This window comes from Phodopus roborovskii, unplaced genomic scaffold (genome assembly GCF_943737965.1).
Source record: "Phodopus roborovskii unplaced genomic scaffold, PHOROB, whole genome shotgun sequence".
Taxonomy (NCBI): Eukaryota; Metazoa; Chordata; class Mammalia; order Rodentia; family Cricetidae; genus Phodopus; species Phodopus roborovskii.
Genome location: NW_026126433.1, coordinates 22,946,487 through 22,973,180, shown reverse-complemented (window position 1 = coordinate 22,973,180; position 26,694 = coordinate 22,946,487). Strand labels below are relative to the sequence as shown.

General features: G+C 37.3%; 1 protein-coding gene across 1 annotated transcript in view; it reads left to right on the top strand.

Moving 5' to 3' along the window:
* Hmcn1 (hemicentin 1) overlaps positions 1 to 26,694 on the top strand; it is a 429,789-nt gene that overhangs the window by 189,996 nt on the left and 213,099 nt on the right. The window contains exons 8-11 of the mRNA XM_051185954.1: positions 494 to 757; positions 2,653 to 2,797; positions 6,183 to 6,304; positions 9,180 to 9,455. Coding sequence (XP_051041911.1) covers positions 494 to 757; positions 2,653 to 2,797; positions 6,183 to 6,304; positions 9,180 to 9,455 — 807 coding nt within the window. The remainder of the gene's footprint in view (positions 1 to 493; positions 758 to 2,652; positions 2,798 to 6,182; positions 6,305 to 9,179; positions 9,456 to 26,694) is intronic.

Sequence of the window (26,694 nt, the reverse complement as noted above, 5' to 3'; positions counted from 1 at the left end):
CATATACATTGCTGAAATTTAAAGATACTATGCATTTCATTATGTCGAAAGGTGAAATTTTGAGTGAGCTTGTTCTTGTTCCTATTTTATCCAGCCATTAAGATTTGTTGTCTTACAGATAAAGGCAAAGCTCAGCCATACTGTGACCTTCAGCATCTTTTTATTTTAATGGTTGCTAACATCTTTGTTGTTGCAGTTTTAAGGATAAAAAAGTGAATCTTTAAAAAAATAGTCTCATAATCAACTATCACATAATATTCATAACCCTAATTCTCTCTATATAAGAACAGTTGAAATACTGTGAGGTAATCACATAAAATGTCCCAAGTGTCTGTCTTCATGTGGGAAACGTTCTGCAACTGGATAATCCGTCTCAGAGCAGTTCATCCTGTTCATCTGACAGTGCATGGGGACTGCTATAGTGCTGGTGCCTGTTTCACAGATAACCCCCAACTGTGTGCCACTTGTAAACAACAATGCCTTTTTCTCGTAGGGATACCTACCTATGTGCTGCTGAACACTTCAGGAATCTCCAGTCCAGCTAGAGTAGATCGTTTGGAACTTCTGAGTATCTCAGGGGTGTCTCTTAAGACGATTCCTGTTAAACATTACCCAGATCGAAAACCTTATGGCATCTGGAATATTTCTGACTTTGTTCCGCCAGATGAAGCTTTCTTTCTCAAAGTGACAGGCTATGACAAAGATGGCTATCTGTTCCAGAGAGTGTCGAGTGTTTCCTTTTCCAGCATTGTTCCAGGTAAGGCATTGTTTCACTCACCACTGAAATGTTGACAGCTAAAAAAATGGACTATAAAGTAAAAGTTTTACTCGTGTTACTGCTCTGTTGCAAGATTGGTGAGCATTACATGCAGATAACTTTTTTTTAGCTTTTATTTTTTTATTCTGGTGTATTAGAATTTATTAACATTAAAAAATATATAAACTCATCACTGCCCCTTCCCTTTATTCCCTTCAAGTCCTCCCATGTCCACCCTTACTTTTTCTCAAATAGATGACCTCTTTTTCTTTATTATTGTTAGGCACAGAGATGAATAAATACATAAATACAAACTCTGAGTCCATTTATTGTGGCTTTGGTTTATGTATGTGCTTTCAGGGTTGACCACATTTTATTGTATTGGGGACTTATCACTGGGAGAGGCTAATTCTCTTTCTTTTACCAGTCATTAGCTGTCTTTAGTTCTTTGTCTGGGGACGGGATCTAGTGAGATGTCCCCCTTCTGCATTAGCATGTCTATTGGCTCTGTCATTAATCAGGTCTTCTTTAGGCAGCTATATTGTTGAGGTATCATGTGTATGTAGCTTTCCTGCCATTTCTAGAACTCTCCCATGTTCTAGGTTTTACAGTCTTCTGATCCATTGTCCATGGTGTCTCCTGAACCTGGGATGCAGGCACTGTGCTTCCGATGCATCTTTTGGGACTGGGCCCCAGGCTCCATTCATCTTCACATTACAGCCAGTTGTGTGACTTTCTGTAATGGTTTCAGTTTGCTGTAAAAAGCTTCTTTATGTTTTATGTAAACATTTTTCTTTTTATTTTTGAGATAATTTAATTATAACATTTCTCTCTTCCTTGTTCTCCTTCAAAACCCTCTCATATGCCCCTCCTTCTCTCCTTTATATTCATGGCCTCCTTTTTTTTTTTAACTGTTATTGCATGCATATTTGACTTCTAAATAGTACTTCCAGAGTTTTATGTTAAATCTTACTAATTATAGTCTTGAGGACTTGGTAACTTTAATCAGTGGGGAACTGTACTATCCTTTTTTACCCTCCCCTATTCGTTAGTTATCTAAATTGGCAAACATTTATATGTAGTGGTCAAGCACCATCTATTCCAAGAATAGTAGTAGAGTATGAGCAAATGCTGGTTAGTTAGTTACTAAACTAGTTCCTAATGTATCTCCTATGATATAAAGATAGGAATGACCTGGGAACATGAAGTCTCTGTTTATCTCCATCAGAGAGATTTTGAAATGATCCATTCTGGCTAAAACTTTAGACATGTAACTTCACTCTAACCTACAATAGTACAGATAGATTGTTTATAAAGCTGGGCAGGGGCCAGCAGATTATCTTTTACTTATGGGTTGAGATATAGAAATTAAAGAGCTATTATTTAGTGATTATACAATGGTGAGCACAAAACCAACCTCAAGATTTACTGACGTTAACATTCGAAGGAGTTGGCTTCACCCCTATATTGAATGCATGAAATTTGTTGGATTCTTTAAAAATACTTCTCATTATTCCTCTTAGGAAAACAATTCCTTATGTTCTAAGGTATGTGGATTAGTCTAACATTTTTATATATTTTGAGTATGAATTTATCATACAGTTGATGTTATAATGTGGATCATTTGATATTTTCTTCTAGCTTAGTAGTGGAGAGAATTTGTATATTTTAAAATCAGTGGAGACTTTAATTCGGTGAATATCATAATGAGGGCCTATGGTGAGATCCAGAAATGCATCAGCTTTGAATAAAGTAGTTAAACTAAATTTAGAAATTTAGATTCATCGTAATCCTGATGATTTATCAGAACCACTCAAGTATAACATTTGTAGGTGGATTCACAGAAAATATTTCTTATCGCGGTGACTATCTTACCTATGTTCTTTTTCTCCTAGATGCTCCCAAAGTTACAATGCCTACCAGAACCCCTGGATACTACCTGCAGCCAGGCCAAATCCTCTGTTCAGTTGAGAGTCTTTTGCCCTTTACTTTGAGCTTCGTGAGAAATGGAATTGCACTGGGAGTGGACCAGTATCTAAAGTGTGTGAATATTTCTTTCAGCAGTAGTCTATAGCAGTAAACATTGAAATACAGTTCTGTGCTCTTTCCCTAACCAATCACTTACTTCCTTTACCATTTTGGAATACAGCCCTGAACAGAACAGACAGAAGTCTGGACCTTGGTGGAGCTCATTTTGTAGTAGGAGACAGGAAACAGATAATAAATACACCACAATGATATAACAAATTCTACAATAGATTCCATGTAACTCAGGTTTTATAGAGTCTGGATTTTATATCATTTGAAGGTCTCAGGTTACATCTAACAATACAGAATCGTGAACTCAGTTTTAAGGAGCCAGATTCAGGAAGCTCTTTGCAAAGGAGAACCCTGAAAACTTTGGTTTCATTGAATTTGGGCTACAAAGTCCATGACTTTACTTTAAAGTGTAATATATTAAATGAGCCTGATGGGTTCACTAACTAATTAATTAGAAATAGTGACAATTGGTAGGTTATTAACAAGCAGCTTTTCAATCCCAAGTAGCAAATTCAAAACTGGATGAGAAGTTAGGAATGGCAGTGCACACCTTTAATCCCAGTACCTGGAGGCAGAAGCATGCAGATCTTTGAGTTTGGGGTCAGCCTGATCTACAGAGTGAGTTCTAAACTAGCCAGTGCTACACAGTCAAACTCTGTCCTGAAAATCCAACCAACAACCAACCAACCAAATAAACAAACAATATAATAACAAAGCAGGGTGAGAGGCATTTGAACCTCTAAGGATGGCAAGAGAGGTCATATCCTGGGAGAAAGATCACACAAATATCCTGGGAAAATTTCACACACTAGTAAATGGAAATGTGATGGGAGATGAACCTTACTCCTTACAGAAATGTTCTAAGGTCAAGTGGACTGGTCAGGAAAGGGAAAGCAGAAATGAGGCCACTGTGTATAGATCTCAGCCAGCAAGGAAGAGAAGGGTAGAAGAAAATGTATAGGAGTTCATTGTGTGCTGAAAGTAGAATGACATGGCTCACCAGGAGCATGTGTGACTTTAGCACAGAGAAGTCAAGAGGAGTTGTCTAGAAGGTACCCACTCTGCCTTCTAAAGTTGAGTGGCCCTCACTGATTGAGAAAGATTAAGTACATCTTGAAAATATGCTAGAAAAATTATTTCTGGGAAATGTGTTGCCTTTTGAGTTACTATAAAACCTGACTAGATTTAGGAGTTAAAATGTCTAAAATATGCTTTAGCATTATTAGCTGTAGATGCATTATCAACATAGTTCTATAATATGTTAACTATTTGACAGTCTTAATTTATATAATCTCTTTATGGAGGTTTACTTTAAGCAATGAGTGTGGCTGGAAAGTTAATTATATCTAAAACGTTTTCCATCCTTTAACAGCTGCCTGCTCCATACATAGTACATCTTGGTGATTTACTTAGCCATATAACAGAGCAGGGTATCAGATGATGGGGCCACATAACTAGCCGATGAAATAAAATAACTCTGCTTCCTGTTTAAATAGTGACAGTTTTCAGAGACACTTGAGATTCTTTATAAGCATTAACTCATTGATTCCACACAGTTCCTGGGAGGTAAGCCACAAAAATTCATTTTCTCTTGTTTCCAATGCTGTGACCCTGAGATGGGGCAGGACTTGCTGACATGGATTAAGCAGTGAGTGATGATAGACTGATACTCTAATCCCGGTTCTCTTGCATGTTTTTGCCATAGATTCCCAGTAATATGAAACATGGGATTAACCTTATTTTGTGTCAGCCACTTTGGCCATCAGGGAATGTCAGGGAAAAGTCAGTTTGCATTTTCAGTGTACACATCTTTTGGACAGACTCTTTGCCCTGTTCTATAGCCCATGTCTAGAAATCATTGTCTTTATTTTGGTATTTAGAATGCTTATGTCAACTGAGAAGACTACAGTAAAAAGAATTACTAAGTCAGACGTATTGGCAAGTGCCTTTAATACCAGAACTTGAGAGGCTTAGGCAGGAGGAATACATAGTAAGACCTTGTCTCAAAACCTTTGTTTTTCCTTCTTGTAGAAGTTCATAAGTAAGAGGGCTATGAGTTAAGTATTGTCATAAAGAATATTCTTAAAGAAGTTTGTAAACATTTTATGTACTCTTAGACAAAATAATTGTCATTCAACTTTTCTTTTAAAATGAAGGACTTCAGGCTACATGAATTTTCATTTTCTGTTCCAAATTTTCTATGAGCCCAAGGTTTGATGAATCCTAATACATGTTCAGCATTGCAGATAATATCTAAGATGTAAGCATTCCAGATTACCTTCCTGGGACTGACAGTGTTTCCTAAAGAAGAGCATTTTCAAATTTGGGCTTAGTACCCTGCTGTAAAGTGCTTGAGATAACAGCCTGAGTGTTCAGGGAAATGCACAGTTATATGAGACTGTTTTCTTCTGAAACTAACAGGAAGGTGCCACTGGTAAACAGTTCACAAAGAATGGACGGGAACATTAGCTGAAGTATCCCAAGCTACAGAACAATGTACACAGAATAGTGGCCGCTTAGGCACTCACTTTCATGATGATAGGAACCTGCTCCAAACCCTGTACCAGGGCTGAACATGAAATTGGAGCTCAGGAAGCTGTTCAAAATGGAGCTCTTTATACTTTACATGTATCTTCCATAAAAGATCATGGATAGCATAGAATATAGAGAAATGTCAAATATTTATACTTAAAATATATTTTAAGGGATAAGGTCTACTTTTGTACATTTTGGACTTTTTAAAACAATAATTAAATATCTACTTTTTAGACTGTCCCAGAATTTGAGGAATAATTTTAGCAGTGAATTAATTAATATTTGTTAAATGGATGTATGCATGAGTTTGTATAGAGAACTAATATATTTTTTTTCAATTTTCACATCATTTATTTTATGTATAGGTTAAATAAGATATAATATATACCTCTAGGTGTGACTTACTTAAGAAAGTGAAGGAAAATATATTTTCTTTAAGTAAAAAGCTGCTGTCTTACTCTCACATTTGTAAATTACCTTGTATCATTGGTTTGATCAGAATTCTCAACTCTAAACTGGAAAGTACAGGGGAAAGGGAGAAATTTCACCAGTGTTTGTCAACTCAAGTTTTCTTTATATAGCTAGGAAAAAAAAATTCCCTAAAGATAAATTTTCCTGCCTACAGCTTATTGTCTCTTATATATTTTTGCTCAGAATAGAGCAGCAGAATTCTGTTTAAAATATAAAAGGTGTGCCATATTAAGTTAAAGCTTAATCTGCAGTTTTCACAACTGCCTTTTTTTTTGCGATGTTCATTGGAACAAGTTCTCTAAAAACAAGTCATTGATTTTTGCTTTCAGTTTTCTCTTGTGTGACAGTCACTAAACACCTTTTCTTTCCCTGTGCCCAGAGAATCTGCTAGTGTGAACTGGGACTTCCAAAAGGTCATGTTGTCTGATGAAGGTGTCTATGAATGCATTGCTGTGAGCACTGCAGGGACTGGACGGGCACAGACGTTTTTTGATGTATCAGGTAACTCGATGAGTGTCCCTATGGAAGTGATGCTGATAGACTCCTAAGTTTACCCAAGTTTATCCACAAGAGGCACGAGTGGTGGCAGACCAGGGAGCCTGTAAGCACACAGCAGAGAGCAAACCTGAAATGACAGACAGGAGGGTTTTAACTCTCAAAGCCCACTCCTAATGACACATTCCCTCCAACAAGCTCAGACCTCCTCAGTCTCCTAAAACAGGATCAGCAAGTGAGTACCAAGTTTTCTAATGTGTGAGCCTCTGGCAGACATTCTTGTTCAAGCCAGTTCAATAACCGCATGAAATTGCCCTTAGAGAAAATAGGGTTTAAAGAATTGATCTATTCCCTTTCCATACATGTTGACACATGTAATCAATCACAGTACATTTGTGAATAAATCCTGACCTCCATATTGAAGACCATGATGAAATTGAAAGCTGTCTAGGGCCACAGAGCTTTGCTGGATAGGACGTAGTGTAAAGGACAAATGTGATATCACTGATTTTGCATTCAGATAGCAAATTCCTGTGAATAGATGGGAGACACAGTACATAATATTTTATAGGGTAAAATATGATATTAAAAGTATTGCCCTTTGATTTTCCAGAATAATTATGGAGAAGAGGCTATGATATATAATTAATGACAGGATCAAACCAGTTATAATTTTAGTATACTTTTTTATATATACTGGGGATTGAACCCAAGGTCTCATATAGGCAAGCACTAAGCTATTGCTCTGCCCCTGAGCTAAATCCACAGCCTGAATTTTATCTTAACTGAATTATTCCTTGCCTGTCCTGCACTGTCCTCCTGTACTTAATGGTATCCTAGTCTGACCCTAGCCTAGTGTCATGGCTGCTGAAGCTGCAACAGAGCCTGTATCTGCTTTCAGTGTGCATTTCCTGAGATAATTTAAGGCAGAAGAAACATTTTAATTAGACGATGGCTTAGAATCCCAGGTTTGATTGTGTCCAAGCTTAACTTGGGAAGAGGGGATGTAAATCAGGCAGGCGTGTTCTTTCAGTGAAACCATTTGTATTCTCTTACTCTTAGGAAAATAAAGATTGCCTTCTGAAATAACTTAGCGGGTTGACATACATCACAAACTATTTATTTTTTTCATCTCCAGAATTATGAAAAGCCCTGGAATTGTGTCAACATTCCTCAGCTTCTGGGAAAGCAAACACTTGAGCACTTGAGTAGTCTTCCCAGCAATGTTAATTAAGAGAAGGAAGGGAGGGAAGGAGGCTTGAGCGAGTTGTTTCAGGCATCTTGCTAAGTAACTGGGAGATGCCAGTAGGGGCATGTGAGCTGACTGTTACAAAGCTGGCTTGGTGGTGCCAGTAACTTCCTGTTGCCTCCGTTGCACATGTCCTACTAGTAGTCCTCTGTGCCAGCTAGTCAGTGGCATAACTAAGGAGCTGGACTGTCCCCAAGCCAATTTCCAGGAATTCTTTCCACTTAGTCACTCGTGAAAGCATCAATGGTAAGGACAATAACTTTAAAAAGTAGGAGTAACTAACAGGGCTCCTTGGGGATTGAAAGAAAGAGTGGGCATTTCTCTCAGGGGAGGTATTGCTTAGCAGACTTACCATTTACCTTCACCTACCTCTCAGTTTCCCATTGCTTAGGTTAAGGTCATGCTCAGCCATAATACTGTCATTATTTATCCAAATTGTAGAATCAGGTGCTGATTAACTAAGCAGCCCAGTCTCATGGGCATTAAGGATGGCGGTACTCTTCTGATCTGGTCTAAGTTTCTTGTTTTACATCCTGAATGTAGACAGTTTCTTCCCTCCAGATCCCGCAGCCCTTTCCCCCCAAAATAAATATACAGAGGCTTATATTAATTATAAACTGTTTTGCCAGTGGTTCAGGCTTCTTATTGGCTAGTTCTCTCTTAATTATTAACCCATTTCTATCAATCTAAGTATCTCCATGTATTGGCTTACCTGAGAATGCTGCCAGCATCCTATCTTCCTGGTAGTTATATGGTGTTCTCTCTGGCAGCTCCTCTCTGCCTTCCTCTTCTCAGAATTCTCCTAGTCTAGTAGCCCTGCCTGTACTGCTTGCCTGGCTACTGGTCAATCAGCATTTATTCATCAACTAATAAGAGAAACATAGTGTTCGAAAGCTGTATATGATTTCAGGGTTGACTGCTTTATACTAGGTAACCAATTAGGAGACTCGTCACTGTGGGGAGGCCAACTCTTCAATGGTCAGTCGTTATTCCTCTACAGTTCTTTTTCTAGGGATGGGACCCAGTGAGATGCCCCCTTCCACATTAAAATATCTGTTGGTATCATCATTGTTCAGGTCTTGTCTAGGCAGCCATATTGGTGAGGTATCATGGGTGTGGTTTCTCTGTCATTTCTAGAAGGCACAATACTTCAACAGACAGCCTGGTGCTCTTAAAGTCTCTCCCTACAATTCACTCCACCTCCAAAGATGAAATTGCTTCTCATCTCTACTAGGAGAGGGTTTGTCTTACTCTACTGTTGTACTTTTTCTTCTTACTAAAATGCAACCCATCTAAAAGGTGATGGTGTTGTATCTTGCCATGTCTATCCTCTGTTGTGTGCTATGTTCTTTAAATTACTTAGTATCTGTTTTTAAATTTAAACAATCCATAGATGCTACTTTCATCAAAAAAATGAAAAACAAAACAAACAAAAAACAAAAACAAAACAAAAAAAAACCCCTGCTTCTTTCCATAAGCCCATAGGCATTAGTCAATAATTTCTGTTACTACTGAAACCTTCCTGATGGACTTTTAAACACACATTTATATATACACCATTTTAAAACCACACGTGTAAGAGAGCAAACTTGATTTTAGGTCTACTGATTTGAGTCTTCTGATTTCACACAGAGCCCCCTCCGATCATCCAAGTGCCTAACAATGTTACAGTCACTCCTGGAGAAAGAGCAATTTTGGCATGTCTTGTCATCAGTGCTGTGGAATACAATCTAACATGGCAGAGGAATGGCAGAGATGTCCGACTAGCAGACTCAGCAAGAATTAGGACCTTGGCCAACCTCTCACTGGAGCTGGGGAGTGTGAAAATTGGTGATGCTGGGGAATACCGTTGTTTGGTTTCCAACGAAGGTGGATCAGCAGCAGCTTCAGTTTTCCTCATAGTACAAGGTACTATCCTTCTAGCAACCTCTGCTCTATGGTTCCATCTTCCTTCTTCACTTTCTCTCTTTCTAAGTGTGCCGTGTAAGAGTTACGTAGCATAGCAGCTGGGCATTGGTGGTGCATGCCTTTAATCCCAGCACTTGGGAGGCAGAGGCAGAGACAGGCAGATCTCTGAGTTCATAGCCAGCCTGGTCTACAGAGCTAGTTCCAGGACAGGCTCCAAAGCTACAGAGTACCTCTGTCTCAAAAAACCAAAAACCAAAACCAAAAAAAAAAAAAAAAAAAAGTAACTTATTTACCCAAACAATTATCTTTGGATGAAAGTATGCTTGGGATGTTCAGTTGTTTAAACATGACTGAACTAGAAATGAAAATAACTCTAAAAAAGAGGTAGCTTTACTGAAATCATAACTGTGCCTGCTGGATGAAGATGTATATTTTAAGAAAACATATAATTTGTCATGGGTGTTTTGATGTTATCAAGTTCTCATCCACTGTGTGGATGTCAGACAAGCTTGATGTTCTCATGGTCAAATGGTCCTCAACAATCCTCAAGTGGATTTCTTTTGTTTTCCTGATTTGGTCTTCATTTAAAGGTTGTACTAACATATATATAACTAATTTAAGCTTTTGATTTTACATTAAATTTAATAAATGTTACCAGTACATTTTATTTTAGTTGTTTATCGGAAGTGGCCCCCATGGTGGAGCTCATTAGTTCATCCTATCTTCATTTACTTGTTGTTTGCTTACTTGAATATTTTTTAATGTATTTATTCTTCTTTCATACAGTAATCCCCTCCCTCCACTCCTCCCAGTCTCCCACTTTCTCTCTCCCCTGTATCCACTCCTGACCCATCTCCCCCTAGAAAAGAGCAGACCTTCCAGGGACATCAACTGAACATTGCATAACAAGATACAGTAAGACTAGGCACAAACCCTTATGTCAAGGCTGGGTGAGGCAACCTGGTAGGAGGAAAGGGATTTCAAGAGCAAGCAAAAAAGTCAGAGACAGCCCCATTCCCAATGTCAGGAGTCCCCCACCAAACAGTAAGACAATGACCATTACATATGTGCTGAGGACCTAGCACAGACACAAATTCTGGCTAGAACAGTTTCAGAACAATTTTCATATATATCTTATATGCACCAAAGTGCCCTCTCCAATCCCCCTTTTTTTCCTGTTTTCAGACCTCCTCCTAAATGTAGATTTCTTCTGCTTTCATGACACATACATTCCATCACCCCCCTCTTTAGATCTTTCTCTCCACCTTACAGTCTCTCTTCTCTTTTGACTATCTCTCTATCTAAATATAGATATATATGTAATTAAAATCTAATCTCACATATGAGAAAACATGTAACATGTCTTCTTTCATTTGGCTAATTTTATTTTGACATAATCTCCAGTTCAATTCATTTTTTTTTTATTTTCTTCATAGGTGAATAAAATTTCTTTGTGTTTCTAAGTCATTTGTTTTCATATCCATTCATCTTCAAACAACCTGTGGACTGATTACATTTTTTTTTTTTTTTTGGTTATTGTGCAGCAGTTAACATGGGTATGCAAGCATTTTAGTGCTATACTCACTTAGAATTCTTTGGTCACATGACCAGGAGCACTATACTTAGATTACAGGGTAGTTCTGTTTTTAGTTCCTTGAGGAACCTCCCTACTGGTTTCCTTAGTGGCTGTACAAGGTGTATTCCTATCAGCAGTGACTAAGGATTTCTCTTTCTCCACATCCTAAATTTCTTTTGTTGTCATTAGTTTTCTTGACGGCAGCCATATGAACTAGGATGAACTGGGGTCTCAGGGTATTTTCTATTTTTGTTTTCCTAAGGATGTTGAAAACTTTTAAAAAGTATTTATTGACTATTTTTATGATCTTATTTTTTTGATAAGCAAAGGAAGGCCCTGAAGACATATCCCTTCTTTTTCATAGAGAAGAGAAGAGGCAAGTTGATTCCAGAAGATGTAGGGCCAGGGCCTGGAGGAGAGCCTGTTGAGCTTACAAAAGGCCTTGGCAATGGTCACCAGGAGATGTTTCTGTGAAGGGCCAAGGGCCACCTTATAGAGAGGGAAAGAAGGAATTCAAGGTCATAAGAAGCCATGAAGGATAAAATTTGTTCTTGGTCCTGGGAATTGAAGGCAACTGGATTAGATGTTTCCTATCTAGGGTGATGGCCTTGGGAGTTGGTGTAATAGTCCTACATAAGTAACTTGAGGGATGGACAGTTGGACCTTAGGCGGTGAAATCCTATATCCCTGGCCAGACAGAAAGTTTAATAAGGTAGAGGTGTCAACCTGGCTAATTTGCAAGGATGAACCACAAAGTAGAAGATCATCTATGTCAGGGTCTCTCTCTTGCCTGGAACTCAGTGTGGTTGGCTGTCTAGTCAGTGAGCTGTAGGTATCCTCCTTTCTCCACATTTCCAGTGCTGGCATTATAAGCCCAATCCCTCAGGCCTGACTTTTTTTTAACAAGGTCCCTAGAGACCAAGATCAGTTCCCCAGACTTGTGAAACACATACTGTACTGACTGAGCTACCTCCCAGACCACTACCAATAAATTTTAAATACAGCTTATGATAATTGTTATATTGGTGAAATTTTGTTGCAGTTTATTCAGATGTGTCTTTAATGTTATTTTTCTTACACACACTCATGAGCTTGCAATCACAAGGACATTCATTGAAAGCCAAAACTGCATAGACTAAGTGTTCAGATCACTAAAAATGGGTGTGTTAGTAATTTAGTTTAAAAACTACTCTTAATTGTTGTTGAGAGCCATTATATGAAGACCCGAAACTGTTCAACAGTTTCTCTGTGAGTAGTATTGTTGGCCTCTAAGTGCCTATAGGCTCTCTGAAAGTCTTAAAATAATGAGTAAATGGTATTTTTTTCACCATTAAGTTGGAAAATCTGATTGCTGCCTGCATAGATGTGGGAGACTGAGTACATCAGAAAGGTGTTTGGCTATTTGGTTATGGTATTAGAAACAATGCCATAACATACCTGCAGTAAAACTCCCAGACAACTTTTTAGAAAGCTTATGTTAAAGAACAACCATTTCAAAACTTAAAGTATTGTTAAAGACAGAAAACAGAAACTGTAGTAAGATTATGCAATATGCTCTGCATCTTGTTTTCTGTGGTCCTTGAGGTATCTTCTACAATTGTAAGGTACATTTATTGTTAGTGAATCTGGCAATGCCTTTAGGGATAAGCTGCTTTTATAAAGGGTTCAGTGAACTTCTACACAATGATAACCCTGAAGATAATCTGATTCCATTCACTCAGCAGTTGAGTTCTTAGAGCTCCCAAGTCATCTCAACACTCTGATGCTTTCAGATAAAGTAAATGTTAAAGGGCTTCTGAAATTTAGTATTAGTTCTTTATTTAAAATCCCTCAGAGTAGGATTATAAAATGAGAATGAAATTAAGAAAAAAATCATTTACAAGAGCTACAAAAATATTTAGGAATATATTTAACAAAAAAACTTAAAAAAACCCAAAATATTGATAAAAGAAATTATGGAACACAGACATACACACACATAAGAAAAAGAAGAAGAAGAAAAAGATACCCCATGTTCATGGATTAGTGGAACTAATATTATGCATATGGCAAGGCTACGCAATGCAGTTTTCATCAAAATGCCAATTATGTCATTCACAGAAATAAAAAAAGAAGTCTTAATTTCACATATAACCACAAAAGGTCCAGAATAGCCAAAGATTTTCATCCAGAAAACAAAACAAAGACTGGAGTTAATACAATATTTGACTATAAAACATACTACAGAGCTTGAGAAACTAAAATAGCAGAGCTCTGGCATGAAAATACATACAAATACTATGGTGTAAGAACCAAGAAATGCAACCATTTTTAAACCACCAGCAGATATTTGACAAAGGCTGTAAAAACACATGTTAAAAGAGACAGTCTCTTCAGTAAACGGTGTTGGCAAAATCATGCAGGTGCAGAATGAAAATAGTTTCCTTCCTTCCACCATGTACAGAAACCAACTCAACATTAATTAAAGATCTAAATGTTAAAACCATGTATGAATTATTACAAAAAAAGAGACATTTCAAGACATTGGGGTGGACAGTGTTTGTAGACAGGAGCACAAAGACACAGGCAGCAAAAGTAAAAATAGACAATATGATTGCATTAAACTAAGTAGCTTGTAAAAGAAATGAAGTTCAGAGGTTACCTACAAAATATTTTTAAATAACTCATATGACAAGGGATTGTTATCCAGAATATATAAAGAAACTCAATATTAATACCAAAACTGAATAACAAACAAAATACCCTACCTAACCAAAACCAGAAACAACTACCCCACGTAGCCACTCAGTTGCTGCAACCTGGTAGGAATTTGTTATTGCAGGCACTGGCCTTGTTGCTATATCTAAAGGTAGCTTTAACTAAACCTCTGCTATTGATAAGTAAGACTCCTGAGTCAAAGGCTGGGGTGAAAACCTGTGAGCTTAGTGAGACTGAGTAGCAACTACCTAACCCTTTCTCCTTGCTAGTGTCTCTGAAAGACCTTGTTTCCGCTCTGCCCAACCAGAAAAATGCTGCCCCACTCCAAATCCCTCCCTACTACTTCCTGTGTCTCTGTCTCTCTGTCTCTCAGTTGCCCTCTTATGCTCTATGATTACTTTCTGTCAACTCGTTGCTAACTCAGTCTCCAGATCCAAGGTTCATTTTTATCTAATCAACATAAATTCAACTCATGGTTCACAGTGTGATAGAATATCCCCCAACAGACAAGGAAAAAGGAGATCTCTCATGGACTGTTGGTAGGAATGTAAACTAGTATGTCTATTATGAAAAACCATACTGAGACATATTGAGACTCCTCCAAAAATTAAAAGTAGAATGCTAAAAGACCCAGTAATTCCACTAGTGAATATGTTCCATAGAAATAAAATCTCATAAAGATTCTTCCATATTTACTGCACAATTATTCACAATAGATAAAATATGGTGATGAATAGATAAGGAACATGTGTCATATAGACACACAATGGACCATTATTCAACCATCAAAAGAGTGAAACCCATTATTTGTAGTAACCAGATAGAACTGGAAGTCACTATGTTAAGTGAAATGAGATGGACACAAAGAATACTTCCACTCTTTTGTGGACTAAGTCAGTCTCATAGATTAAATGAATTCAACAGTGCTCATTAGAAACTGGGAAGAGGAATATTGTGTGTGAACATGGGAGATGAAATGAAGTTTTATAAGGGCTACCAAAACATAGTAAGCCTGGCAGAATTACTTCTGGATTTTCTTAAGTATAATAAGATATCTGTCCATTAAGATAACTCCTGATAAATTTCAAAATGATTATGAGTATGAAACTCCAATCATATAAAATGATTAATGTTTGAAGAGAATAAAATGTTTTTTATCCTGATTTGGTTATTATATATTGTTTATGTCTTAAATTACCATAACATACCTCACAAGATGAATAAATATTAGGTTTCAATTAAAAAAGTAGACAACCTGGTCAGTCATCATGACGCATGCCTTTAATCCCAGCACTCAGGAGGCAGAGGTAGGTGGATCTCTGTGAGTTTGAGGCCAGCCTGATTTACATAGTGAGTTCTAGGACAGCCAGGGCTGTATAGAGAGACCTTGTCTCAAAAACAGACAAACAAAAAAGATACAATAATATAAAGGAAAATCTGACCTTGTCATTAACACTACATAAAAATAAAATTTGGGATAAAGTGGATAAAGTTGAAAAAAATTGAAGTGCTGAGATAAATACTTAATACTTTAATATTTAGTAATAAGACTTTCTTTAAAATGGAAATCTCATCTAAGATTTATATCTGTTGAAGAAACACAATCAATTGAAACCAAAGAAATAATTTAAAGAGTTGATGAAAACTATCTTGGGGGAATATTGTCCAGGGTGACCAATTCAAGCAGACCATAAAGTGAGTGAGAGCTTCATTTAGACACATCCTGGCTGAAATCTGTTGCTGGTGTGAATCAAAACTTCCGTTAACAGGCAAACTATGTCAACACATTGTAACCAGAGGGCTTATCAAATACATTACAGGCTAGAAGATAATTGCAATCGGTATCTTTCATGCATTTCCCTTAGGGTCAGAATACTTCCCTTAAGTTTAGGAGGACTGATTTTTATCTTGTTTTCTACAAGTGAGATTAGATACTACATTCCAGATCCCCTAGCAGGCTAGTAGTCAGATTCATATGTCCCAGTGGGGACACTGACTCTTGCTTTTACTCTTGGCAACACCATGGGATACAGAATTCATTGCTATCATAAACCAATGTCCCAGTGACCTTTCACCATCAATCTGAGTGTTAGCTGGCTGAGTTTCTCTGTCTTTCTTGATTTTTATTTGTTAACAAGTTTCCTTTTGATCTTAAAAACAAATAAAACATGTACTTGCAATTAATTTCTTTAAAGTTAGTCCATAATGTTTTCTGCTAGCTGAAGCTAAGAGTTGCAATTGGCCCAATAGTGGGAAAGATACATATACTTTTGGAAGGAAAGATTGGATCCAAGAATTTATGATCTGGTTAATTTGTCTGTCTTATTAAAGAACACTCTGAAATGTTCAAGAGTTGAGGGAAAATACCAACCCTATTGCCTTCTTAAAATAATGTGCTTGAAATGAGAGCAGAGTGCCCAAAATACTTTTTAAAAGAAACATAAATCAAAATTGGGGATGTTGAGGTATAACAGACTACTGACTTTCTCTCAGCAACACGTAGCAGACTCATCAGCAATCCATTAGAGAGGCCTTGGGGTGTGTCTTAATTGGGATTTCTACTGATGCAATGAAACACCATGACCAAAAGCAGCGCAGGGAGGAAAGAGTTTATTTGGTTTACACTTCCACATCATGGTCCATTGTTGGAGGAAGTCAGGATGGTTACTCAAACATGGAAGGAATCTGGGGATAGGAGCTAATGCAGAGGCCATGTGGGGTGCTATTTACTATGTCTTTATTCATGTTAACAGGAGTAGAACATACACAAATGAAGATCCAGGCTATTTTTCTTAATAAAAAGTTTAGTTTTAAGCTACTTGTCATATTGAAGGTAAGTCTTCATAAACTTTATTTGTAGGCAATAACAGTTTACTTAGAATTAAAGATATGACAAACAATTTGTCAGTTCATCTTGGGCTTTAGACGTACTTTCCAAGTGTATATAGCTGAGAAACTGTCCATTCTTGCTGTAAAATTATTGCTTTTGAAAGCAAAAAAAGTTAAAACTCACGATTATGTTAGTGTGGAATCCATCATGTGGCATAAGTGTGAAATAAGGCCAGACACAGAGTATCTATGTGCTGCTTCAGATAAATTACTTTCATGCTTTAATATGCTTTGATTTTGGTTTCTCTTGTCATTTTGTAGTTGTCATACTTAAAACAAAATCTTATGGCTGAGTTTTCTCTGTAATCTGTGAACTTTGGAGTTACATCTTTCAAATGAGTTAGTACATGTCATGTTACTTTACTTCTGTGTACTAATGTCAACTCTGCATTATTTTGATTTTACTGCATCTTTTGTTTACTTGATTGTTTGTTTTTGACAATTATTAAACCTCCTGCCTCAGCCTCTATAGTTCTTGGCTTATAGCATGCCACCACGCCCAGCTATGCTGCTGTTTTCATATGTTAGAGCAACAGACATTCTTACTCCTTGACTTTCATTTTTGTTAAAGCATAGCTACTATTCTGAGGGAATGTTGTAAGATAATCATTTGTATTTGGGTAGAACTTACTTTAGTTACTAAAAGTATACTACTAGTAGAAAAGCATGACTTTGATAAATCTGGCTAATATGAAATTTAGTTATTCAGAATTACTAGTTGTCTTAGGTTTCTATAGTTGTTGTGATAAAACGCCACGATCAAGGCAACTTAGAAAAGAAAGCTTTTATTTGGGTTCAAATTCATGATGGAGAAGCAAATGGATGACATCAGGAACAACTTTTTTGATCATATCCCTTTTTCTTCCCAAATCCTATCCTTCTCCCTATCCATCCAACTTCATGTTTTGTCAACCACCCCCTCAAAACAAGAAAAAGCAAAAATAAACACACACGTACAACCAAACAAAAAGCATGCCACCAACATTGAGTCCATTTTGTGTTGGCCAGATATTTTTAAGGCATGAGATCTGCCCTGGAGTGTTGTTATACCCAGTGTTATTCCATGGGAGAAAACTGCTTTTTCCTTTCCCAGAGGTATCAGTTGCAGATAGCTTCTTGGTTAGGTGTGGAACTTTGTGTCCATGTTATTGTCTCAGTGCTGGGATGTTGTTTAGTGTAAATCTGTGCAGGTCTTGTGCATGCTGTCACATCGGGGGTTCTCATCTTGATTATAACCAGGAAGGAGGGAGATAAATTGATAGATAGATGAGAGAGAGAGAGAGAGAGAGAGAGAGAGAGAGAGAGAGGGCAAGAGAAAACATGCACTTGGGGTGGAGATAGGCTTTTGAAGCCTCAGAGAACACCCTCATGATACCTCCTACTTTAAGGACATAACTACTAACCCTTTCTCACCAGTTCCACCAACTGGGGGCCATGTATTCTAATATATGCTCCCATGGGGGCCATTGCCATTCAAGTCATCACAGTAAACATCTGGAAACATGTTCATAAATCTGCAGATTTTTCTTCCGTGGGACGTTTTAAAAAACACTATGGGATTTATTTCAAAAAGGCATTTACATGAGGTTTCTAGAGTTGAGGTTATGGCTCCACTTAGTGTCCAGGTAAGATTAGTTGTATCTAGAAAGCATATTTTAGACTTTATCTTGTATCTATAAAATGTCAAAAAGTATTCTATGTATTTCAAAATACTTATAATGGAGAATTGATCAGAAGAGTGGCATGAAGCAATTAAGCAAAGAAAAATTCATAGTTGAAAACTTAAGGGTATGGAATTTTGCAGCACTAAACTACAGACTAAGCTGCCTTAAATCCTTTCTGAGCTAAAAGTGAAGTCTAATAAAAGGGGCAAATGCAACATTTCAGTAGATAACTGAATTAGCTTTCTTGTCATGTAAGTATAACATTCAATTGATCTGTTAAGCGTAGTCTACTATCTCCATAGATCAGGTTTCTGTTTCAACACCTTCCAACTCTATGCGTCCAAATGGCAACAATCAGCATGTGCTTCACATTCTAATGCCTTTCATCCAAGGCATCTAAGCTCTGCAAAGATGTTAGGGAACTTTAATTCTAGATGGAAGGAATTATCTCTCTCTAAAACTTGAAAGACAGTGTAGTAAAGTGTCTTTAAATAAGACTTACAAGGGAAAACTTAAGTAGATTTATCTAGATTGTAAAGCAAAGAGGATTTGGATGGTTTCATTGATATTCAAGCATATAAAAAAGTTGGTTTACAGAAGCTGTAACAAAGAACATTTGAATTGTCAGCAAAGAGGGGCCATGTGAGAATAAGCATGAACACAAATCCATCAAGAGAGCTAGCAGGAAGGATATCCAGATGTTGGAGAGGTTAAGTGCTGGAGTGAATGTACAAGCTAAGAGAAAGATAGTTCTTTCTCAATACAGTGCCTGACTGCTGTAAAGAGATGGAGCAGATGAAGAGTCAGCTAACATGTCAACTCACTAAATTATAGGACTGCTAATTAACACTGGAAAAGTGCTTGAAAAGCTGTGCCATCTAATTCTCCAGGACTGTGTTTCTCATGGTCTGTTTCCATTCTCAACACTTCAGATTCTGAATGTGAAGGGTTTTCTGTTCCTACCAACCAAGTTTCCAGGTCTTTGGACATCAACATGTTCATTTTTGATGCTACTTCAGAATAGCATTGGATGCCCAGATCTCATTCGCAAAGAATGAACCCACTTCAGATGTGAATCAAACATCAGAGTCTCCTGACCACTAAGTATGTGTCAGAAGGTTTCCATGACCACTTCCTGGGAACTCAGTAATTTGCTAACATGGCACACAAAGTCCATAAGATACTTTCATAATTAGTGACTAAGTAATATTAGTGAATACTCTTTAATAATTTTATTAACTACTTAATAAGTAATTCTGTAATAGTAAATACTGATAAAGAAGAAACATTTTGCATTCACTATTTTACTAATAAAGGATATTTGAGGAATTAGTGTAAGAGATACACAGGGGAAGGTTTGAGAGCATGGCCTCTAGATTCTTGTGTGCCCACCTGTCAGCATGCAAGGTGTTTCCCTGAGTTCTGGGAGCTTCTCTAGCAAATTTTCCCATCTTGAGAAGGAGATAGAGTTGACCTTGGATTTCTATCTGGCTTCTCTGAAGTATATATGGTGACAAATTTGTTATTTAAAATGGGCGATGTTGAGGACCGGGCCATTAAATTAAATTGAGTTGAATTTCCTCAGTGTATGTATGTGTATGTACGGGAGGGGGGGTCTCTCACATGTTGTCACTGTGTTAATGATGATTTGAGTGTGAGTAGGGGAGGGGGGGTTTCTTCTTACAGACACAACTCAAGGACAGCGATGTGGGAGAAGTGCTTAGAGCAAAGTATGAAGGAGGGGGTAGTCTGGAGCCTCCGGGGTAATAAGGTGCTTCTGGCACATGCACCGGAAGAATGCAGGAGAAGCAGAACTTTCAGTCAAGGGAAAACTTATGAATATAAAAGGTATACCTCATGTGTACTAATAACAGTCTAATCTCAGTCTTCCACAGTATTGACTATTATAAATAAGGACTGTTATTAGAGATAATGGCACACAGGAAAAGCTTCTTTGTTGCACCCAAAGGAAGTGGTGTGAGAGCAAAGCTGCCAGGTAATCATGAAGGGCTTGTGATTCATGCTGAGCCGCAGGGCACTATCTCAGACTTACTTTGTGACAGGTGTAATTTTATTCGCACGGAACAATGCACACGGATGTGAAGTGCCTTGTTTTAAAACCCTTGTTAGAATTAGTGATAGCATTTTATTTGATTATCTGTTTATACGTTTAGTTCTTCAAGAGTTAACTGTTGGGCAATATACCCCTTGCTGTAAATGTATATGAGAAGAAAACAGCATATCCTTTTCCTCCAAAAGCCAGTAATGCCAGCTGGTTATATACTGACTGAGTTGTAGATCAATTGACAGTATACACAAGGCTCTCTTTCTTTTCATCCCCAGCACCTAAAACAATGAACACACAGCAGCAGCAAAAACAGTGACCACAATGTAATAATGTAATAAGGGAATTAAAATGAATATTTACAACAATGTGGATACACCAAGGTCTTCTAAAGCCTTTAGCTCGGCCCTAGAATGTTGGGAAGATTAGGAAAGGCTTCCTCCAGGAGCTGATGCCTATGGAATTCCCTGAAGAGTAGGTTAGCTTTAACTAGGTGTCCGTGAAGCCTTTCCAAACGGAGAAAAGCACCTACTCAAGGAGGGACCACAGAAGTGTGACCGGCTCAGGAAGCACCCTGTGCAGTGCTAGAAAGCCATTCTCGTGGTGGTACAGTTTCTCCTCCCACCTCCAGCTTGTGTAGACTTGTTTATTTATTTACCTACTAACTTAATTTATTTACTCCTTTTGGAGATAGTGCTTTGCTATGAAGGCCTGGGTGGCTTGAAATCACAGAGATCCACTTGTCTCTGCCCCCTGCACACAGCAGTAGCCCTTTTCTTATAGAATGGAAGACAACACTTAGGTTTCAGAGTTTGTGGCATTGCCTCAGTAGGATGGCAAGGCAGCTAGAGGGAAAATAGCTGAGTGATGCTGTCATGATAAATCTGGAGAAGGAAGGAAAAGGTTCAGGTGTGGTCTGATTGATGTATTGGAATATAAAGGAAAAGGAAAGCTGTGGTTCTGATAAAAGTGGCACAGGGAAGTGGGGAGTAAAGTGACAGCATGGGAGGTTGTAACCTCACACTGGACTTCCATGATAGATGCTCTTTAACTGTGTTCCTGATAAGGTAAGTGAGGTAGCAAATGAATTTGTCTGCCATCAAAGATGACTGTTAGGTTCTAAAGGTTCCTTGAAAAAAGTCTTATGGAGCTGGGTTTGGTTCCATGATTCTCATGTGTTTGTATGCCATGATCCCTTCTTATGAGCTAATAGACATTTGATGTAGCCGAGAGTGGGTTTAGAGACACTGACACCTTTGTAAAGACTTAGTAGCCATAAAGCAACAATGCAAATTTTTATTTGCTGTTCTTTAAAAGCCAAATGAAAATATAAATCTCAATTGCCCCTAAAGGAAAGATCTTGTTAGAGCGAGTTCCAGGACAGCCAAGACTCAATAGAGAAACTCTGTTTTGAACAACCAAGACCAAAAAACAAAACAACAAAAAACCTTACAATACTCATTGATAGCCATTATTTACTTGAAGAATTTCCAAGTTAGAGCATTTTTTCTAAAAACTCAATCCTCCTTATCCACCATGTCTGTTTGTTTGTTTTTATCTTGACATAGTTTGAAACAAACAGTTCCAAACAATGCCTAAATAAATGAGTGGTTTATTTTGCTAAGAAAAAATAGCATGAAGTGGAAACAGTAGTGTGTAAATGATCGCTAAGAACTAGTTAAAATGAACTAGTTAAAAAGAAACAAAATATAGCATTGAATAATATTAAATATAGATTTTTGTGTAATTTGTAGATTATATTTAAGCATTAAGATTCTATGGAATCTACCCTTAATTTATAATTGAATGTATTTGAAACTATCAGCTTTCTTAGTACCTGAATTTCATAATCAAATTTGCATTTGGGTGTGGATTTTTATTTTTTGGCAGATTCAGCATCTGTCAAGATGAGTTTTGATTTTTTTATTGTTGCCAGTGCGCCACCTACTGGTAAATTGATGGATTGGCCTTTCTTCTCTCAGATTAATACTTTGTAGCCTGTAGCTGGGAAAATTAATCTTCCTCAGGAATGAACGCCCTAGTTAGTTACCAAATACCACGTACATGCAATAAATAGACTCAGTAAATTGTACTTATATACAATTCATATGTATATAGCTGTAATGATATTAATTAAAAAAAGAGGTCATGAGTTTGAGAAGGAGTTGGGGGCGGGGTATTCGTGGCTACCATATTGGACAATGTGGAAGTTGCTGTTTGTGGAGAGAAGAAAGGTAGATGCAGCAAAGAAGTTTCAGGAAACTTACTTCAACTGTCACATTAAGAAACCATGACTGAAATTTACTTGTATTGTTATCACTTAGGAAATAATTTCCACTTGGGAGACCGTATAACCATGTCTTCATATTTCCATTGATGAGGTAGCATTTGGAAAATTTACTTTTTGTAAGATTAAAGGATGCATTTCTTCTAGTCAATTAATCGAGGTAGAATGGTAGGCTTGCTTTTGTGCATATTATGGGCAAAGTACTGAATGCTAGACTCAGTTCACCGATGAAAAATTCCTTTGTTCGTTTTGTTTTTGAGAAAGTCTTGTGATATAACCCAAACTGGCTTCAAGACTGTTATTCTCCTTGTTCTGCCTCCTGATACTCACATTACAGGTGTGTGCTACCATGCAAATGCTTATTTGATTACCTACCTTTGGGATTTCGGTAAACAGGCTTCTTTCTCCAGGCAACTGATTTCTGTTTTTTGTTGGCATTGTTTGTTTGTTTGGTTGATTAATTGTTTTCAGTTGTCATCCCTGGTTCTTTGGAAAGGATTCCTGGCCACTGATGGGACTTCTCTGGTAGGCAAGGGAAAACTTCCAAATATTGAAATATATTCCACTGCCTTTTCTCCTAGTTGCAAACTAGGGGTAAGTTTGGGGCATAAACACTTGTGTCTCATAAATTGTTCCTGGTGAAAATATGTCATTTTCATTGTGCAAGTTTTGTGCACTCAAGTTAGCACCAGGGGATTATTCCCCTAATCAGAGATGGAAGTCATTCCTTGAGAACAGTGTCAACAAGTTCTGAAGAAACTGACCTAAATTAGTAGGTAGATAAATGTTTGTCAGGATGGGCTAGAGCACATAATTACAATTTTCAGAAAACTCAATCGAGGTTTTGAAGTTACCTTTCTCTGTGACAAACACAGTGGTTTAGAAGAAAGATCGAATTCTGTAAAATTCATTGTAACAGTTGTGCAATATAGTAGAAATCAGTTTCAGAACTTCAATACTAATTATTTTCCAGTTTCTCATATAGTATAGTTCATGGGAATCTCATAGACCATTTAACATGCTTACCACATATGTTATCCACAATGAAAAGTAGATTCTGGAGCACAATAAATCAGCTAATATTCTCAAAACCATGAATCAATTGGATGGTTTGGTTGAATGTAGGCCTTCCCTGTGATTTCTTGGGTCCCTCATCTGACCTTTCATGTTTCCATCGCTTACACTGGTTTCTTTGAGTCACATCCCTAGTTTTAGATTTCATTATATAAGTGTTTTCTTTTCCAGTTTTAGCACATGCCAGCATATTGCTGCTTACATTTTCAACCCAAACTTACAATACAATCTCATAATTCTTTCACAAAAAACAATGAAGCTGTTATCATGATTCAGTCGCTGCTCAATTTACAAGTGCTTGTGCAAGTCTGGTTTGTAAGTTAGAAAAAGTGATGAGATATATTCCTATGTATGATGTTAGTTTTATAGTATTGTTCAAACAGTTTCCCAGTTTTTGAGTAACAGGATTAGGGAATCTCTTAGCTACTCCCACTCCCCGAGGATTCTTGCTGGTGAAGAATGACACAGGAGGCTGTTTTCATCCCCATACATTCAATAGGTAGCTGTATCTGCAGAGCCACTGCAACATAGGAACCAGAGAGCCAAACTCAGCCTTCACTCTCCTCCATGCTATTCCTATAGAACCTTTAGGTGGATCAGTATGTTTTCTACAATGTTATGAAAGTGTGGATATCTGTTAGTAATTAGTCTATGTCACCAGATGATTGATTAAGTAAATTTCTGGTGACCAGAATTACTTCACTAGGTATGAAATTGACATGAACATAAATATATAATACTGAATCATCATCCCTTCTTTAACATGTACTAGGTTATATAGGTATTAGCATGTTTCTTTTCCCTGTTAGTAAAGCAGAGAAGTGATTTTAGGTTTCTACTTAAACTTGTAATAAATTTTAAGTATATGGAGACAATCCTAAGTTTCATGAGAAGTAATAAGCATTATTTATAAATATATGGATAATTTAAATAGAATTTGAGGATAGTGCTTTTATTTTATAGTATATATGCACATGTGTATTTAAAATTCTGCATTACTTATTTTGTCATGCTTTGTCAAATAATGGAAGATTAACAATTAAAGCAATGGTTACCTAGCAACCTCCAAGAGCCAGGCATTGCTCTGTTTTATGTATACAAACATAGCTGACCCAGCATAACCCTCTGCAGTAGGTAATATCACTTCTATTAAAGTATTAAAGTATAGGCAACATGGAATCATCAAGACCCAAGTTTGTTCCTAGTTCTACTTTTCAAAGACTTTGGAAAGATTAAACTATTCTGAGCTTTAATTTTTCATCTGTAAAGTGAGTATAGCATCTCAGGACTTTGCATATAATACACACAAAACTAACCCTACCTTTATACTTCAGTAAATTGATGAGAAAGAAAGGCAGCCTTTAACTTTACAGAACAATGCATTTCTATTTGTGAGATCTTTGACAGTATAAGTAAAAACATACAGGAATTTGTCCAAATGCTCTAAATATGCCCATAGTGGTTAAATATTGTGACTAGTTGCTTAGGTTAAAACACTAGAATTATCTAGTTAATTTGTCCTTGATTATTAAATCTACTTGAAGATCCTTAGGTATGGTCATTGAAATTTTCCCGACCAGTGGCTCAAGAACAATAAACCATTTGCAATAGTTAGAATACACATCTCCTATGGCAAGGATGAGCCTGGCAATTTCCAAGGGGTGATAAGTAGTTTGCTGATCCTAGTAGGTGGAATGATGGTTGTTTTCATGAAAATGTGTAATTCATTTCAATAGTTCATAAAGGCACCTGGGACTTAAAACTAGTTACATTATGAAATGTGTATATACTTATTTTGAATCTTTGATGAGAAATTATTTTTAAGATGTATATTTTGGCTTGTTATAACTTAGAAATAAAGCATCAGTGTTTCCTTACCCTATCACATCATGTTCCCATTGCATTGGCTAATGGTGTGCTGATTTGGAAGATGGTGGCACTGAATCACAGGTTTGTAGTAAATTTGGTGAGAACTGTGGAATGAGAATGAAAACCTCAAATAAAAACCAACCACTTACTCCCAGGACTTAAGACTGGACTTTAGCTGAATCCAACTTTGATGTATCTTCCCCACTAAAATGGGGCTAACTTTATACATAAGGATATTTGGATTGGATTTGTTTGTGGTTTAAAGAGGTCATTTCACTGAAGAGTTAAACTATGTCATACTCATGCCCTATTTCAACTACTTTACTAAAATGGGGATTACTTCTCTATGGGTTAAAAAATTAAAAATTAAAGCAATTGCAGCGAGAGGTATTATGTGCTCATTAACCTAATTACAGGCTGACTCATTTTCACCATCTTTATTGGTGGGCAGCCAGGTTTACCTCCCTGTGTTTGCTTATGCCCTTTATGATTTTCTTATCATCAGCAAGAATAGTCTTCAAGGGGCAATGGTAAATTTCTCACCTCTTGTGGGATGAAGTCATCCCATCTGTATGTTCCACACAGATTTATTTTGTGACCCTGGGCAGCACCCTACATTCAGGCTTTATTTGCTCAGTAACCTCTTTGCTCTCTGCATCCTGGTTTGAGTAACTGACATTTATTTTTACTTTGATATCTGAACCACAGAGCCTACCAGTGGGATTCTTGCTGGGATACATGCCAGGCCAATTCTGGCAGACTTCATTGCAAGACACCAAGTTTAGACAGAAATCTTGTGAGCTGCCTGAAGCTTTTCAGCAGTTCTATGCTACCAGGAGCTATCCACGAGAAACATTTTATTTTAGAAAGATGGGGATGAATAAATGAGTATCCAATAAGGTGAAAAAAAAAATAAAAAAGGATTGCCAGTGACACCTCCTGTACCATGAATGGTCCCTCAGCCTTTCAGAACTGATGGAGTCCAGATGGAATCTCAGTGTGAACTTACTGGCTGTGGCCAGTCTGCCCTTGACCTCATGCATTTCTATGTCCTCTGAGAAGATGTGGAATAATGAGGCTATCAGACAAGTCCACTGGCCGGGAAAAGCCTTTAAACA